Source organism: Eptesicus fuscus, chromosome 23 (genome assembly GCF_027574615.1).
Source record: "Eptesicus fuscus isolate TK198812 chromosome 23, DD_ASM_mEF_20220401, whole genome shotgun sequence".
Taxonomy (NCBI): domain Eukaryota; kingdom Metazoa; phylum Chordata; class Mammalia; order Chiroptera; family Vespertilionidae; genus Eptesicus; species Eptesicus fuscus.
The window spans coordinates 12059354-12076100 of NC_072495.1; the positions used below are offsets into that span (position 1 = coordinate 12059354).

The window sequence follows — 16747 nt, forward strand, 5'->3', positions numbered from 1 at the left end:
TCAGCATGGCAACACTGTGGGAATGGGCAGCATGAGCCCAGGCTCCCTGGCTTGGCAGGATTCCAAGGTCCAGGCGGTTATTTGGTTTGGCTGGTGCATCCGATGAGTGTTGGAGGGGAAGGATCCTTCTCCTTCCCTTCCTTAACTTTGCGATTTGTGCCTGACAATAAGCTGAGCCCCGTGGTGAAACTAGACCGCCCTCCCACCTCCCTAGCCCAGCTCTGTCCCCATCACAGAGAAACCCCAGGCAAACAGGTAGAAAATTATCATGACCATGTTTAATGAGAAACCTCAATTTAAAAAAAAAAAAGGCTTTGTACACATATTTACATGGCTTTGGAAGGTCTCAGTGCTCGGATGAGGGGGATGGGAGGATCTGGCCCATGAGAGGATTGAGGTATGTTGGGGCCTTCAGGGCCCTGGGTCTCCAGCAGGAAGCACCCCGCTCCCCAGCTGACTCTGGACCTTCTGGCCTGGATCTTGGGGAACAGATCTCCAGGATCACCAACTGGAAGGCAGCCAGTTCCAAGCTGGCGTCTCAGGAAAGGGCAGAAGGCCATGGGGCCCCAGGATCCATGTGCTAGCACCCTGCAGGAACCTCGAGGCAGGGACAGAGCAGGGGCTCCAGCTCCCGCCAATCTACTGAGGTCCTTTCCTGAGGGACAGGGACAGAGAGCGAGGACAGCTCTCTGAGGTTCGACTGTGACCTGCACAGGTTGGGTAGAGCAGGCCCGGTCCCACCCCACCTCTAATGCCAAAGCCTCCCTGCCCAGTCTGAGACAGTTGCTGGCAGGTGACCACGACCTGCATGGCCTTCCCTGCAGTTGTCATGGTGGCAGGACCCCTCCCCACCCCCTGACAAGACACAGGCTCTGTCTCATGCCTGATGCCCACAGTCACAAAGATGGCCACGGGTCTCTTGGTGAAGTCAGTGGCTGGGCAAGGGTCGGGGGCCCTGAGGGCATCCAAGCCATGGTTAGTGGAAAGTGTTGGCAGGTTCTGCACAGCCGAAGAAATCGGGGCCCACAAGACGGGGAAAGCCTTCCAGGACCTTCACCTTCACAGGGTCAAACTTCCAGTAGAGGCGGCCGCGCAGGAAATAGGCATAACCTGAGGAGAAAGGAGGGTCAGGCCTGGGCGAGTGGACGCTGGGCCTCACACCTGCTATCAGGCTGTGCCAAGGGCTGGGCACAGGGGGAGGTCCAGGTGGGCAGGCCTTGGCCACTGCTGAGTTCCTTGAAACCTGCAGGCCTCCGGAACCTCTTTTCCCTTGGGGGAGCCCTTCAGCCTGACAGATGGGGGTGCTTTGGAGGCCCAGTTCCTACCTGCCAGGAAAGCAAGTCCCACTCCCCTCGCTGGCCCTCCCTCCACATCACTCCACTCCTACACCCACCAGCCAGATGCATATGGGTATCTTGAGTCCTGTGGGTGCTACAGGCAACCTAGCGTCCAAGGCCACCACATGATAGTTCTCCCAACAGGTCCCACTGTGGGAGAGCACAGAAGCAAGGGGAGAGCACGAGAGAGAGCGAGCACTGGACTGTGAGTCCCCAACCTAGTCCTTGGAGATGGCAAGAGGCCAGATGGCTCAATGGTTGGGAGCAGGGACTGCCTGGGTGGTGGTCCTAGCTGCCCACTGTCCACCTGGGTGGCCTCAGTTAGGGAGCCTCATCACCTGAACCTCTGATTGCTCCTCTGGAAACTGGGTTCCTAACGGGTACAACACCCGAGAAGTGCATGAGACATTCAGGGAGCTTAGGAGCCTGGAGCATCATCAGTGTGCGATGGTCATTCTTATCAGCCATGACCAGGGGGCCTGGGCAAGTCCTGGGAAGCACCTCTCTGATTCTCAATCTTATCTGCAACCTAGTGGTGTGGCACTGCCCTGGCACGAGAAGGGGGCTTGCTGGGGAGGGTGCTGGACAAAGGACCCGTGATGAAAAACTGATGCTCAGGCCCCACAGGGTGGGAGATGCAGCTGCCGCACCACTTCCCCCAGCCACCCCATCGCCAACGCACCATCCGCATCCTGGAAGGCGGCATCGACCTCAGGGGGTACCCCTCGCCAGTCCGTGGCCCGGCGGGGCACTTGGTTGTTCACACGGCGGGTGCTGGCGTGGAAGCGCCAGTAGTATCCACTTCGGAAGAAGTAGATCTTGTTCTTCTCAGAGCCCCAGACCAAGGCTGCGTGGATCGGGGACCACAGCAGGCCCAGCTCAGAGAGGGGGGCAGGGCCTACAACTGGCTTCTCACCATCGTACATCCAGTACTGAGTCCCTGCGGAGAAGGGAGGCTGCGATGGGGCTGTGCAACGGCCACACTGCAGCCATCATGGGCCTGCCCAGCGGCCACCGCCGCAGACGTCCCCAGCCTGTTTCATTGTCCTGCTTGGCACCCTCAGTGCAGGGGACGTTGGAGCCAGCAGGAATAAGCTGGGGTGGTGCAGGCTCTGGGACGTACCACGTGAGAAAGGTTATTCTAAGCAGCAGAGAGGTGCCCGGGCTCCCGTTCCTTCCCCTGGCATCTGACTGCTCACCACCCCCTGGCCTTAGCTCTGTCACGGCAGGTCCTGGCCGGGCCTTAGTGTATGAAGTCCCTGCCACCTGGAATGCTCCAGGCTCTCTGCCAGTTGAAAGTTAACAGCACAGGCTCCAGGGTCGCCAGACCTAGATCAAATCCCTGCTTTACCTTTTCCATCTGTGTCTTTAGGTGAATCATTTCACTACCTCTGAGCTGGAGGCCAATGCGTGGCCCGCTGTGCAATACCTTCTATTCTACGCCCACCTTGAGAGCCACCCGCTCCGGGAGGCTCCCAGCTGTGTCCAGAGCAGTGAGCCTTGCTCTCCCTTGACCCTGAGGATTCAGAGCACCCTCTCCCTGCCCATATTTGTCTGTCCGTCCCGACCCTTGGCCATGGCACTCCTGGCTCTTGGAAATCTCCTGAGCATAGCCCCCACTCACCCTGGAAGAACCAGATGTGGCCCTGGGCGTCCTCAAAGGCTGCGTCCACGGGGTTGGGCAGTCCCTGCCAGTGGCGAGAGGCCAGCGCAGGGTAGCCAGGCTGCAGCTGGCCCCCGCGCAGCCGCCACACAAAGCCTGCCTTGAAGAAGAAGAGCTCGCCACGGATGGTGGCTGCCGCGTCAAAGGAGACCCCGCAGACGTCTGGTGGAGCTTCCGGCTGGCAGTTGGGGGGAGAGGGCCAGGAAAGAGTCCACATTGGAGCCATAGAGGCCAGGGGTTGGAAGAGCTGGCGCAGGGCCTCACCTCCTGTCTTCCCACCCTCCGGCACCTCACCTCCAGGGGTGCAATCTCGTTGGTGTCCACCCCAGCCTGGGGGCCCAGAGCCGGAGGCCTGGCGCTGGGGGGTGGCCGGGGCCGGCCGTACAGGTGCTGGATTCCCCTGCGGTCGTCTGGGCTGAGGCTGGGTGGGTAGCCGAAGGTGTAGAACGGGGCCATGAGGGCCTTAGCAGCCGTCGTGTGCTGTAACCCGAGAACATGGCCAAATTCATGGGCTGCCACCAGCATGAGGTCTGTGCCTAGAAAAGGGAAATGGCCTCCTGCAGCAGGTACCCCAGCTCCGGGACCCGGAGAGTTCCCGTCCTCTCTGATCTTCAGCTGCCCACTCTGCAAGATGGTCCCCAGGCCATACCCTGGTCGTCCCCAATAGTCCAGGTCTCATCATAGTCGAAGTGGACATCCCCTTCTCGGTTGGTCTTTGGGAAGAAGGCATGGGCCAGGACACCCCCAGGTCCATCAAATGGCAGGTCGTCCCCATGCCAGTACCTGCGGGGGCGGGGGGGGGGGAGTGGGGGGGCGCAGAGTCAGCAGCTGCTGACAGCTGGGACTGTCCCCAGAGGGCTTCCAGGCCACCGGTTTACCTGGTGAAGTCAATCATGATGTCAGCGTGGCCCTCATGCACTTCAGTGAAGGTGAGTGGTGTCACCTCGCTCCACAACTTTAGGGCCTCTGCCATCGCCCGCTGCACCTGCTCCCGCACCAGCTGCCACGGGTACCGAAGGATCCTGGGGGGAGGAGGAGGAGCCTGGGGCTCACTCAGGGCACGGTCAGCCCCTGATGGCTACTGGGCCAGCGTCGCTCAGTGGGGGAGGCAGGCACGCAGGACACAGGCCACGTGAGCCTCAGGTGTGGTGCACTGATGTGGGTTTGTGTCCCTGGTGCACACAGGTGTCCGCATGCAGTGGGAAGAACACAGGACCAGGGGCCCCAAGACCCACCTTGTAGACCTGGCTGTACCGCTCACTGTGGGGAGAACTTGACCCTTGGACCTGCCCCCTCTCAGTTCCCAGTTCCCACCCAAGACATTTCTGAGGCCCCCAGCAGTCTCAGCTCCCATGCCATGTGATGCCACAGTAGTCTTCATGTGCCTTCTCTCCCCAAACAAGTCCCCATGTGCACGAGGCAGACGTTTCAGCTTCTGCCTCACTCCCAGGGGCCTCAGGTCACCCGAGCTGTTACCTGTCCCCTCACCCCTGTTCCCCACCTGCATGGATCCTGAATTAGGGTGCTAGATTGGAACAACAGCAAGGTCAATGCCCAGCTCCCCCAGAGGGCAGGTTGTGGCCACCTCATTCCCCATGGAGTCCTAGGGCCTGGTCCTTAGCAGGTGCCAGAGAAGCTGCCTGTAGACTGAGAGCTGTGCGCCAGCAGGTCTGCGGGGCGGCCAGCCATGGGCTGACAGAGCACTGCCCCTCTGCCGTGGGAGGGCATATGTGTGGAGGGGTGCTGTCTGTGTGTACGTCTAAGTTGGGGTTCAGGAGTGTCGGCCCATGGCTGGCTCAGGGGCCAGTGGACACACAGGTTTGTTAGCCATGGAGAGCTGGCGTGCCTCCAGAAGCAGGTGTAAGGGTGGCGGGGCACACACGGACACACACACAGTGTTCCAGAGTTTGCTCATGGCTGAGGGCCCTACCTGTAGGTGAGGTCCGTCTTCTCCCAGCGCCCACCCGACAGCACGAACCGCTTTTGTCTGTTGCGGGCATTCAGCCCATCAGGTGGGTCAGGCACGCCACAGCGGGGCCGTCTGGGGCCCCCGGCAGGACGAGGAGCCTCCTGTGCAGCGGGGGCAGGTGCCAGGCTGCTGGGAGGAGCTTCATGCCAGGCCTGTGGCCCCCTCCTCACCAGGTGGCGGTGGTGGGTGTCCTGGGCAGGAGAGAGAGGATGGGGGGGCGGGGAGGGCAGGTCAGGCCTCTACTCCTCATGGCTCACTGTTAGGGCTGTGGGCTGTCAGCACCCATACTCAGCCCCGGCCGCTGCCTCTGGGCAGGCCGAGGGCGAGAGAAGGCGTGCTCACTGCCGCACTGCAGGCCCTTTGGCACGAGCGGACTGGTTTCCTGACCACTTGGTGCAAGGCCTCCTGCTGCCTGCCACTCCCGCCTGGAAGGGCCCAGGGCTGCCTGTCACCTGCTCTGGCCATTTGGGCTGATGAGGTCTGAGTGGGGGCACAGAGACTATACTCTCCACACACCCCCAGCAATGGGCCCCACAACGCTTCTGAGGAGACGCCAGGCAGTGCCTCCTGCTTCCCTACTTCTCCCCCCACCACCCCACCCCACCCCCACCCAGCCCCAGCAAATACCATCTACCTCCCTTTCTTCCTGAGTCCCCTCCCTTCCAGTCCCAGCTCCCATGTCACGTACGTCACGTAAGCTACCCCTGCCGAGGACTCCCACCGCAGACACTCTTCAGTGTGGAGGGCCTGCAGCTCTGCCTCGATTTGCTTACCTGACAAGTGGGGCTAATTGCTCCCCATAGTGTGGATCTGAGGATGAGCCAAGGTAATGCATTTAAAGCACATACGTAGCCTGGGGCCGGGTACCCAGGAAGGGCACCCAGTCTGGGAAAGGGGGTCTGATGGCTGAGGGCAGTGTTGCTCACACTTTACCAGGGCTGGGTGCACAGCAGGGCTGGGTGTGGTCTGCCTGCCCCCTCCATGCCTGAGTGTGTGTGTGTGAGTGAGAGAGAGAGAGAGAGAGAGAGAGGGAGCAGTTACCAGCTGCCCAGCCCCAGACAGAGCCCCAGGTGATTCTGACCTGGAGCTGCCACCCTCTGAAAGTCCCAGGGTTCATAAGAAAGTTCTAGTTCATGAAAAAAGCGGAAGCTCCGAAAGGTTGGGAGACCCTGTGAAATCCTCCAGCAAGGGCGCGGCGGGGCCAGGTGAGGACTCCGATGCCCCGGGCCGAGGCCCAGGCTGGCTGTGGACACTGCGAAGCTGGAGGAGAGGCACGTGGCGCTGTTTGCTGAGATACTCGGTGCCTGTCTGGTCTGGGCAGCTGTGGCCTCCCCACGGCCATATTTGGGGTGGGAGCCGGGCCACCCAGGCCCCACCCTCAGCCTCGGCCTCGGCCTCAGCCTCTGGCAGCTCTCCCAGGCCCCGGGCTCCTGATCAGCATCCTCACCCCACCTCCCTCAAGCTCCCAGTTATAGAGCCACCAACAACTCAACTCCCCCAGAGCCAGCCAGACTCAACCCCCCAGAATACCTCACTATGAAGGGGTCCTCCGAACCCCTAGGCAGGCGGCTATGGAGCTACTTGGTATGTGGGGCCCAGGACCAGTTTTCCCTCGGTCTGAGCTTGCTTATTGAGTGGTTGGTTCCTGGGTTGTGGGTTCCAGCCGATACTGGGCTTCCTGCTATTAAGTACTCATCACTGTTGCAGTTCACCTGTATGGAGGCCAGGACCCTGCCCCACGGGCATGCTCTTAGCCCCTGATGGGACCGCTCACCAACCCCACCTTCATCATGCCCATTTCTCAGACGAGGCAATGGAGCCCAAAGAAGTTCAGCGATTTGCCCCGGTAACGGCTGGCAGATGGCAGGCTGTCGGTGCTCGCAGCCCGCCCTACCTGCTCTTTGGGCTGGAGTCACCCTTCTCCTGGAGGAGGGACCCCAGGGGCCTCGCCTTGGAGAAGAAGAGAAGGAGTGGGAAAATATTAAGCACCTGCTACTTCCCAAGCGGGTGGGCTCATTGGACCTCCCCCTCCTCCCATAAGGTGGGGATGATATCTATGCAAGGTCTCACACTGAGGATGTGGACCCCAGGTTTGTGTGACCAGCCATGAGGGCCTGCCCCTTCCCCTCCCCACACCACTCCCTTGACCTTCAGGGTACAGTTTCCTTCCCCCACCCCGGGGCAGGGGTAAAGGACCCTCCCTGGGAAGGGCGTGGCCAGCTCTGTTTATGCCCCTGGGCAGAAATTTCTTCTCTCTCTCTCTCTCTCTCTCTCTCTCTCTCTCTCTCTCTCTCTCTGCTTCCAGTGAGGCCTGGAGCAGCCAGCCATGGAGGGAGGGTGGGTAATGGACACACACACCATCCCTTCCTCTCCTGCCCCCACAAGGCACCAAGCCCACCCCCAGAGACTGTACTCTCGGTGCAGTAGAAAGAGCCACAGACTGAGATTCAGAAGACCCAGTTCTATGCCACGGCACCCCTGGATAGAGTGGCCCTGGGCAAGTCACTGTCCTCTCTTAGCCTTGATTTCCCCAGCTATCAAATGGGAATAGTGCCATGGCCACGGGCGACGTGGCCTCCTTCCGTAGCGCCTGCTGCAGCCTCTGGCAGAGCGTCTTCCCTGGCTCTGCTCCTTGCCTCTGTGAGCCCTCCTGTCCAACACCTGGGAACCTGCCGTCACCAGATTTCCCAGCGCTCCCACCACCCACCTGGCATCAGCTCCCCCAAAGTCTCCAGACTTGAAATCGTAAAACAGGAGTTGCAGTCAGAAGGGAGCTTGCAAACCCAGAGAAGGAGAGTGACTTCTGCAGGGTCTCCCCACAAGCAAAGGCCTCCTGCTCCCTCTCTGTGTCGCCTTCATGGGTCTTGGAAAGAGAGTGAGCAGAAGGCACTAGAAAGAAGGCCTCCAGCCAGTAGGATCTTCTGGGGGAAGCCCATCACTTAATAGCTCTTGGCCTCTTTTTCCCCGTTACTGGGATGGGACACATGCTCCCTGCCCCGCTGACCTCCCACACTTCATCTTTCTGAGTCCTTCCTGGCCTGGCACCAGGCAGCCCACTGATTCCTCAGATGGGCATGCTGGTCCTCCCGGGGCTGCTGGGATTCAGTGAGCTGGGTGCTGGGCCCTGGGGGTCAGGGAGCAAGCATTTTCCAGAGCCCAGAGAGGTCAAGGACTTTACCCAGGGTCACACAGCAAGTGGGGCAAGAGCTGGTCCTAGATCAGGAACTTCCCCACCCAGAGCTCTCCTCGCACCCCCTTAGCCCTTGGCTTGTCTCCACACCCCACGTTGCTGAGAAGTATCTCTTCCTCTGGCGTGCTCCCTCCTCCTGCGCTAGTACCCGCCCTCAGCCAGCCTGTGTGCCAGGAGCCCAGCTCGCTCACCCCGTCCTCCGCCGGGCACTAAACCAGAGCCTCAAACATCCTCGAGGAATTTCTCGGCTGACTCAATCTCTTGGCTGGGCCAGAGGCTCAAGGTCAGCCTCTGGGACAACTTCCAATCAGGAAAATGGGAGGCATCCGGTAGAGGGGAGATAAAGGAGGACCCCAGACTAGGAGACTGCTGGGTAGAGCCAGACTAGCTGAGCCCCTCTGTGGGCCTCAGTTTGCTCTTGGTCCAATAGAGATCATTAACCATAGCTATGCCGTCTGCTGTTGGCAGGAGGTAACCCTGCCAGGAGGCTGTGAGGAAGACAGGGGAGCATCATCATGCCATTCTATTCAGCATCAAGCCCCTCTGAGGCTCAGAGAGGCCAAGCAACCTGGCCAAGTCACACAGCCAGTCGGCAGGCAGGTCCGTCTTCTCCCCGATGCTGCAGCCTAATCTTCCCCTTCTCACCACCCCCCCCCCGCCCCCCCAGCTGGTCCCAGGGGCTTCGGGGCTTTCATCAACCCTGAAAGCTGCTGAACGGGGATGGATAAATATTTACATAGCTTCCCTGGCCCTGCCAGCAGCAGCCTGGGGATAAACACATCGGGGCGACCCCAGATGCTCTCTGCATATCTGCAGTGACAGACAACAGCCCGGCTCAGACCTGGCCCCGACTGACCCTGCGCAAATATCAACGGGGCAGCTACAGGTGACGGAATGTCTCCAGTGTGACTGGCTGTACCACTCCCCAAATCACCTCATTTAACAATCCTCAATGCCCAGCCGTGGGCCCTGTGATCTCCCACCCACTTCTCACAAGACGGAGAGGGTGAGGTTCAGAGGCACAAGAGGGCTCACCTCAGGTCACATGGTTCAAACCCAGATCTCTCCCATTTCCGAACCCGTGGGTTCGACTGCCCCAAAATCTAGGGGACTGGGAGGGGCTGGGGAAGAGGCAAAGCTTCCAGACTGAGGTGCCTCACACTTACCCTACCCCACGCATCCTATCTCCTCAGCCAGTGAGGGCAAGGCTGGCCAGGGCAGAGCTGGGGGGGCTGGACAGAGGGGCCCAGCCTGGTCAGACCTCCCTCCTCACCAGACCCCACTCCTGCTTAGCACACCTCCTCATGGTTTCCTACCTGCCTGAGCTGACTGGATGGCTCAGCTGCCAGTAGGGGTGGGATGGGCTCCCCGGGGGCCCCCAGGCCTGCAGTTGCCCAGGCTCTGACTCCAGGCTCTGCCTGGCCACCCCTGCTCCTGGTCCCTCAAAGCCCCAGCTTGAGGGCAGCATTCAGCTTTCTGGGCACAAGCAGGCTGTCACCCCTCCCCCCAGGACTGGCCCTCCTCTTCTCCTCTCACACATTCTTCCCCATTCCCTTGCTCTCCCACCCCTTTGCCCCCTGAGGTTCTCAATTCTCCACCCTTGCCCCCCCCCCTCCTTTCTCACTTTCTCACAGTCGCAAGCGCGTGCGCACACACACACTGCAGCTCTCACGCTCATGCTGTCCTGGCTCCAAGCCTCCCAAACTTGCCCCTGGCAGGTGCCTGGGCTCAGACACCATTTCCCCCAGCCCAGCTGCTGGCCTCCCCAGTTCTTCCTGAAGCCTCCAGCCCACTGCACACCTGGTGACGTGGGCTCACTAAGGCCACCCGCCTAGAGGCTGACACCAGCCTGAGACCTGCTCTGCTTTGTCCCTGATAGAGGGCCCAGTAACCACTCCCCTCTGCTACTGCCCTGGGCACACCCCAACATCTGCGGCTGGGGCGCCGAGGAGCGGGTTCCCACGCTGATAGGGGGCGTGTGTCCAGCGCGCCGAGTCCCGCCTCACCAGCCCGGGCGATCCCCATGCAGGCTCCACTTGCACACCTCCTGGGACAGGCAGCTCACTATCTATCACGCCCACAGGGACCCAGAAGAGGTTTTGGATAACGGGCGGCTCCAGGGTCCCCTGGGCGCCCCGTGGGTCCAAGCTCCGTCCCTGGGCCCAGCCCGCGTGCCCGGCACCCCCTGGCTAGGAGCGGGCCGGCCGGCGGCGGGCACTCACCGGCGGCCGCGGGGCCCACGCCAGCAGCGGCGGCGGCACGAGCAGCAGGAGCAAAGGCAGCAGGAGGGCGCGCGGTGCCGCGCCGCGGAGCCGAGTGGCCCGAGCCATCCGCCCCGGGGCTGCTGGGCCTGCTGGGCCGCTCCGGGCCGCCGCCCCTTATAGCCTCCGCCCCGCCCCCGCCCCGCCCCCCGCGCCTTTTGTTCTGAACTCTCCCCGCCGCGCCGCGACGCCGGCCGCCCGGTTGGGGGAGGTGGAAAGGGAGCTGCTGGCCGGGTAGGGGGCCTGGGCCCCGGAGAGACCCCGGACTAACCAGGGGGCGGGCTGAGCCTGTGGTCTGAGGCCTGGTGCTGGGTGACCCTGGCCAAGTGGTACTGCTCTGGGCCTCAGTTTCCCCAATGTGCGGCGGGGAGTCTGAGAGAAGTCGCGGTCCACTCCTCCTGGTCCCTACCCCCATCTTTGGGAGGCGCATCCCCAGCTGGTCTCCCCGGTGGCCTGGCCTCTGATCTCCTGTTAGCCTGTGACAGGTGGTTGTGCCCATGGGCAAGTCACTCCTCCGAGCCTTGCTGAGAAAAGGAACAGTAACATGTGTCCCAGGGGAAACCGAGGCATATGGAGACGGGCCAGCCCCCCAGCTTGGAACATAGACAATTTATATCGATGGGGGGGGAAACTAAGGTCCCAAGAGGGAGGGGCCACACAGGCTTCTCCATACCAGCAGGCAATGGAGTGTGAGCAGGAGTTCCTCTAGTCCAGCTGGTCAGCGGGAGGGAGGGTGCTGATAGAGGAGAGTGGGGCCCTGGGGGTGGACCAACAGGCTCCTCGGGGCTCCTGAGACCGAAAGCAGGGGGTGGTGTCCACATGCTGGAAGGGGTTGGCCGGTCTTACCCTCCCTGGGATGACCAGGGCCTCACCATCTCACTAGGCAGTCTGCTCCATCATGGGCAACACTGCCGAGCCAAAAAGCCGGCAGTGGCTTTTGTCCTGGTGGGCAGGGTCCTGGGTGTCACAAGGTGAGGCTGTGGGCACCCAGCCGAGGACTGGGGAGGGAAGGAGGCTGGGAGGGAGCAGAGGACAAGCCGATTGATTCAACTCTCCGTCCTGGTCCCAGCCCCGGGGAGCCTTCACAGCTTCCCCAGGAAGGCTCCACAGCGACGCCTAGAGGACGAGGAGGTGGCTGACAGCAGTGAGTTTTACTACGTCCTAACGGTTAGCAACTTTTTGTTTCAAGTGACTCACTTTTAAAAATTGAAATACTTCAGCCTCCTTCTTAGCAATATTGGTCAAGAAATCATGGATTTTCCCTAGCTGGCTTGACTCAGTGGATAAGATCATCGGCCTGCAGACTGAAGGGTCCCAGGTTTGATTCCAGTTAAGGGCATATGCCTGGGTTGTGGGCTCAATCTCCAGTAGGGGACATGCAGGAGGCAGCCGATCAGTGATTCTCTATCTTCATTGATGTTTCTCTCTCTCTCTCTCTCTCTCTCTCTCTCTCTCTCCCTCTCCCTCCCTCTCCCTTCTTCTCTGAAATCAATAAAAATATTTAAGAAAAAGAAATCATGGATTTGGTGAGAGAATTATACATTTCCCTGATATACATGAAAAGATAACTGTTTCAATAAAAACGTTTATTAAGTGGTCTCCAGGGCAGCATGGCCGTGCCTTGGGGACCCTGAAGTCCACCGTTTGTGAGAGCGGAAGTAGCAGCCACCTGCAGGGCAGGCCCAGGGAGGGGGGCCATGGTCACAAGCTAACCATGCACTCAGTAAGGTGGTCTGGTCCCTGAGGGCTTCCTGCCAGAGGAGGACCCTGCTAAGCCTGGAAGGATGGGCCAACTGGCATATTCGAACAGGTGGGCGGGGACTGCAGGAGCAAAGGAGCAGAGGCTGGACCAGGACTGGCATGTCTGTGAGGATACAATGGCCCACCCTTCCCATGCTTACCTCACCTTCAAGTGGGTGGTCAACTCCACTTAAGAGAGGAGGAAACTGAGGCCCAGGCCCAGACAGGGGTCAGGGGAGGGCCCTGCTCCACAGGCTGGCTGAGAGGTAAGAACACAGTCGTGCATATGACTTGCAGGTATATGTGGTCTAGAAGTAACTGAATATGCTTCCTCCTCCTCCTCACAGAGGGGTCACCTTTCCCCACTTGGATCAACCTTCCTCTCCACACCCCCCAATGCTTTGGCTCTGGGTGATTTCATCCTCCTCACAATCCTTGTGCCACCAGGCCTCAGTTTCCTCTCCCAGAAAGAGTGATTGGTGGTGGTGGGGGGGGGGGAGTGTGCAGTAAAGAAGTCAGCTCTGCCCTAGCTCGTTTGGCTCAGTGGATAGAGCATCCCAGGGTCAATTCCAGTCAAGGGCACATGGTTTCAGGCTCCATCCCCAGTAAGGGGACGAGCAGGAGGCAGTCGATCAATGATTCTCTCTCATCATTGATGTTTCTGTCTCTCTCTCCTTCTCCCTTCCTCTCTGAAATCAATAAAAATATATTAAAAGAAAAAAAGTCAGCCCTGACCGGTTTGGCTCAGTGGATAGAACGTCGGCCTGTGGACTCAGGGGTCCCGGGTTCGATTCCGGTCAAGGGCATGTACCTTGGTTGCGGGCACGTCCCCAGTGGGGGATGTGCAGGAGGCAGCTGATCGATGTTTCTCTCTCATCAATGTTTCTAATTCTCTATCCCTCTCCCTTCCTCTCTGTAAAAAATCAATAAAATATATTAAAAAAAAAAAAAAAAAAGTCAGCTCCTCTCCCCAGGGTAATAATATGACCACTGCGAAGTCACTCAGAAAAGACCATAAAACCTGGAGTCCCCGAGGGGCTGGGAAGCATCCTAAATCCCCACTCCCTGCCCTGCCTCCCCCCGCTACCCCCACCTCCACCCCCCGGCCTGGGACCAAGGTGGTAAAATCCAGAGGCCACGGGATCCAAACAGGTGCAACCGCCTCTAGGCACTCAGCACAGCCTTTGGGATGTCGTGCAAACGCTGTCGGTGTCCGGCGTTGCATTCGTGGGGGCAGGGTGTCAGGTGGGGTGGAGGGCCACGCGGGGGGCCTCATCGCACCCCAGGCGGTGCTGTCCTAGGCTGCCCGTGCCTGCAGCGCATTTTGGCCAGGAAGGAGTCGAAGACGGGTTCCGGACGCCCCCTGGCGGGGTTTCTGGGTCCCGCCAGGCCTTCCCCCAGGCACCTCTTCGCGGCTCTAGTCCGACCCCCACCCCCACCCCCGCGACCCTGAGACCACACCGAAGTCCGCAAACCCTGTCTGATAGGAGGGAGAGGAGCACAGCCCGGCTGGCGCCCCGTGCCCCCTCCCAGGCGGGCCTCCCCCGGCCGCCTCTCTGCGTCCTCTGCCTTGGAGCACCGGACAGCACCCAACTCCATTCCCTGCGCCTCGCGATCGCCCCGCGAACCCCTCTGCGCTCGGCGACTTTGGCTCCGGTCCCCGGGGCGCACACAGCTCGGGACAGGCGCAGGGAGGGCGCAGAGTGGTGTTTCCAGCTGAAACGGCCGCGGAGAGCGGGGGCCCCGCGGGAGCGAGGTGCCGCCGTGCGCCCCGCCCCGCCCGCTGGAGGCGTGTCCCCGAGGCCCCGCCCCTTGCGCGGCGGTGACAGGCGGTGTCGCGTCGGTCGCGGAGACAGAATCGCCACCAGCGTTGCGGTCTCTGGTCAGCTCGGCCGAGTCCCACCGCCACGACCATGCCCCGAGGGAGCCGCAGCGTGGCCGCCCGGCCGGCCAGGTGAGAGCGGGACAGGGGCCCCTTGTGGGGGAGGCTGCGGGAGCGCGTGCTCTCCAAGGGCGCGACAGCGTGACCTTGGGGACGACTGCGCCATCTTAGCGGGGGTGCGGGTGGGGTGGGGGTGAGGGAATGCCACAACCACGTGTCTTTAAGACGGTGGTCACCCACCCTACGGAGGAGGGAAGGGGGGCAGGTCCAGGGGCTGCAGGCCCCTCGGGCCCCTGGCCTGGGCTCCGGCCAGGATTAACCCTGCGACTCCTCCACCCCGCAGCCGCCCTGCCGCACCTGCTGCCCACCCGCCCGCCCACCCTCCGCCCTCGGCCGCCGCGCCGGCTCCCGCCCCGTCGGGCCAGCCCGGCTTGATGGCGCAGATGGCGTCCACGGCCGCTGGGGTAGCCGTGGGCTCGGCGGTAGGACATGTCATGGGCAGCGCCCTGACTGGAGCCTTCAGCGGGGGGAGCTCAGAGCCAGCCCAGCCTGCCGCTCAGCAGGTGAGCAGTGGGGCCCCGAGACACTGAGGCCCACTTCTCTGAAGGCCACAGAGCAGGGAGTCCAGCGGGAATGTCCACCGAGTTGTGTCCAGGCATTTCCCGAGCTGCCTCAGGCCCAGGACTTTGCCCAACCAGGTCCCTATCTTCTCACTCTGCTGTTGCCCTTCTATCGCTCACAGGCTGGCCCTCCCAGACCCTCCCCTCAGGCCAAGGTCCCTGGACGCCCAGGGACAGATGCCAACCAGCCCTTTAGAGATGGGGAACCTCGTGACTTTAGGGCCCAAGGTCACCCAACACTAGTAGAAAGGAGGGATGTGGAAATTCCCGAGTCTTCCCTCTCCCCCTCCTACGTCAGGCGCTGTGGCTGGTGACTCTGGGGCCTGCTCCCTGCTGACCCGTCACCCACTGGGCACCCCACCAGTCCTGAGCCAATTGCAGATTTCGTGGCAGGGTCAGGGGTCATGAGGATCAGTGTGGCTGAGCCAGGAAATTGCTAGAACTTACGGGGTGGGGCTCATACTCACTGGGCTTTTCGAGATTCTTCTCCTGCCCCTCCTACCTGCCCCACGTGCCCACGAGGAGGCAGCAGGGAGACGCTGTCTAGCATCATCTGAGTGGCTCTGAGAGGGCTGTGGGGCTCACCCTGTTTAAGAGATGGAGCAGCGGAGCCTGCTGGTCCTGGGTCAGTCAGCCTGCCTGGAGCTTTGGGGCTCCCAGGCTGGGATTGTGGGGAGGGGGAGGGGGCACCCAGCTTTGAACCCACTTCTCGTTACCAACCTTGAGCTGACCTTGCTGCCTCATGCGTCGCAGCAGGCCCCTGCCCGTGCCTCCTCCCAGCCCCTGCAGATGGGGCCCTGCGCCTATGAGATCAAGCAGTTCCTGGACTGCTCCACCACGCAGAGGGACCTGACCCTGTGTGAGGGCTTCAGCGAGGCCCTGAAGCAGTGCAAATACAACCACGGTGAGCAAGCGGCCCCGTCCCGGGCGGGGGGGAGGCTGGGAGGGACATCCCCTCTCCCTCTACCTTCAGGCTGACCACCAGCCCGTCCCACCCCTCCCTCCACAGGTCTGAGCTCCTTGCCCTGAAGAGACCGGGGGGCACAGTGTTGCGGATTGGAGCAGGTTTGGGCCCAGCTCTGCGCTCCACTGCACCCCTTCACCGACAGCCAGACCAAAACGCCAGAATGTACCCATGTAGCCGGGATGGTGTGGGTTCCTCACCCCATCGATGACCCGAGACACAAATGTGCAATTAAAAGTTTATCTTAGACCAGAGCCTGCTGTGTGCCGTCTCACTGGCCTCTCTGCCGGGAGCACGTTGGTTGAAGGGGGCGGGGGGTGGATGATTCACCACGCTGCCTCCTGGGTGGAAGGGAGGAGCCCTGTTGTAACCCCACAGCCTTGAGCCGTCAGAGCGGGCAGTGAGGCATTAGCAGGTGACTTAAAAGGCATGTGACTCCAGGAGCTGGAATTCCCAGTTGTCTACTCTCCCAGGGATGCCTGCCCCTCCACCTTTCTTTCTTTTTTAAACATTTTAAATATATTTTTACTGATTTCAGAGAAGAAGGGAGAGGGATAGAGAGAGAGAACCATCAATGATGAGAGAGAATCATTGACTGGCTGCCTCCTGCATGCCCCCTACTGGGGGTGATCGAGCCCACAACCCCGGCATGTGCCCTTGGCCGGAATTGAACCAGGGACCCTTCAGTTCACAGACCAACGCTCTATCCACTGAGCCAAACCAGCTAGGGCTCTTCACCTTTCTTGTCTCTGCACCCACATCTGAGGGGTGCCCAGCAGCCTCGCAGCCTGTCTGTGATCTGGCTCCTCTTGCTGATACAACTCAATCATTCCAGATTTCATCCGAGGAATGCTGCCGGGCTGCTGTCTGTTTGGGCCTGATCACACAAGGCAGAGGTCACGGCCAACCCCCTTGGATCTGAGTCTAGCTGGGCCACCAGGTTGTGGTGTGCCCACAGTCACGGGGCTGCTGGGGAGCACACGCCCCGTCACACGTGCTGTGCTGTTGCCGTCTGGGAATTCATTTGGCAGCTCTGCGTCCAGCCTTTACTGAATGCCAGGCCCTATGCCACATCCCCTGGGCACTGAGGGTGTTCCTGCCCTTGGGCACTTACACTCCCG

The 16747-nt window shown here is 61.0% G+C and overlaps 2 protein-coding genes across 3 annotated transcripts; one reads left to right on the forward strand and one right to left on the reverse strand.

The window, feature by feature from the left end:
* Positions 1-254: 254 nt before the first annotated feature.
* Positions 255-10489, reverse strand: MMP11 (matrix metallopeptidase 11). The gene is made up of 8 exons (XM_054712595.1): positions 10382-10489; positions 4931-5160; positions 3879-4022; positions 3650-3783; positions 3295-3536; positions 2962-3178; positions 2020-2277; positions 255-1110 (listed from the first exon to the last, which is right to left on the reverse strand). Exons 1-8 carry the CDS (start codon positions 10487-10489, stop codon positions 977-979), a joined length of 1467 nt encoding a protein of 488 aa, XP_054568570.1. The 3' UTR covers positions 255-976.
* A 3487-nt stretch (positions 10490-13976) lies between these two features.
* On the forward strand, positions 13977-15875 carry CHCHD10 (coiled-coil-helix-coiled-coil-helix domain containing 10). Of its 2 annotated transcripts, none has more exons than XM_054712606.1 (4): positions 13977-14114; positions 14386-14605; positions 15416-15566; positions 15672-15875. In XM_054712606.1, exons 1-4 carry the CDS (start codon positions 14074-14076, stop codon positions 15689-15691), a joined length of 432 nt encoding a protein of 143 aa, XP_054568581.1. In that variant the 5' UTR covers positions 13977-14073; the 3' UTR covers positions 15692-15875. The 2 variants fall into 2 exon arrangements, with proteins under 2 accessions (XP_054568581.1, XP_008140870.1); XM_008142648.3 differs by having other exon boundaries at positions 15419-15566.
* Positions 15876-16747: the final 872 nt, after the last annotated feature.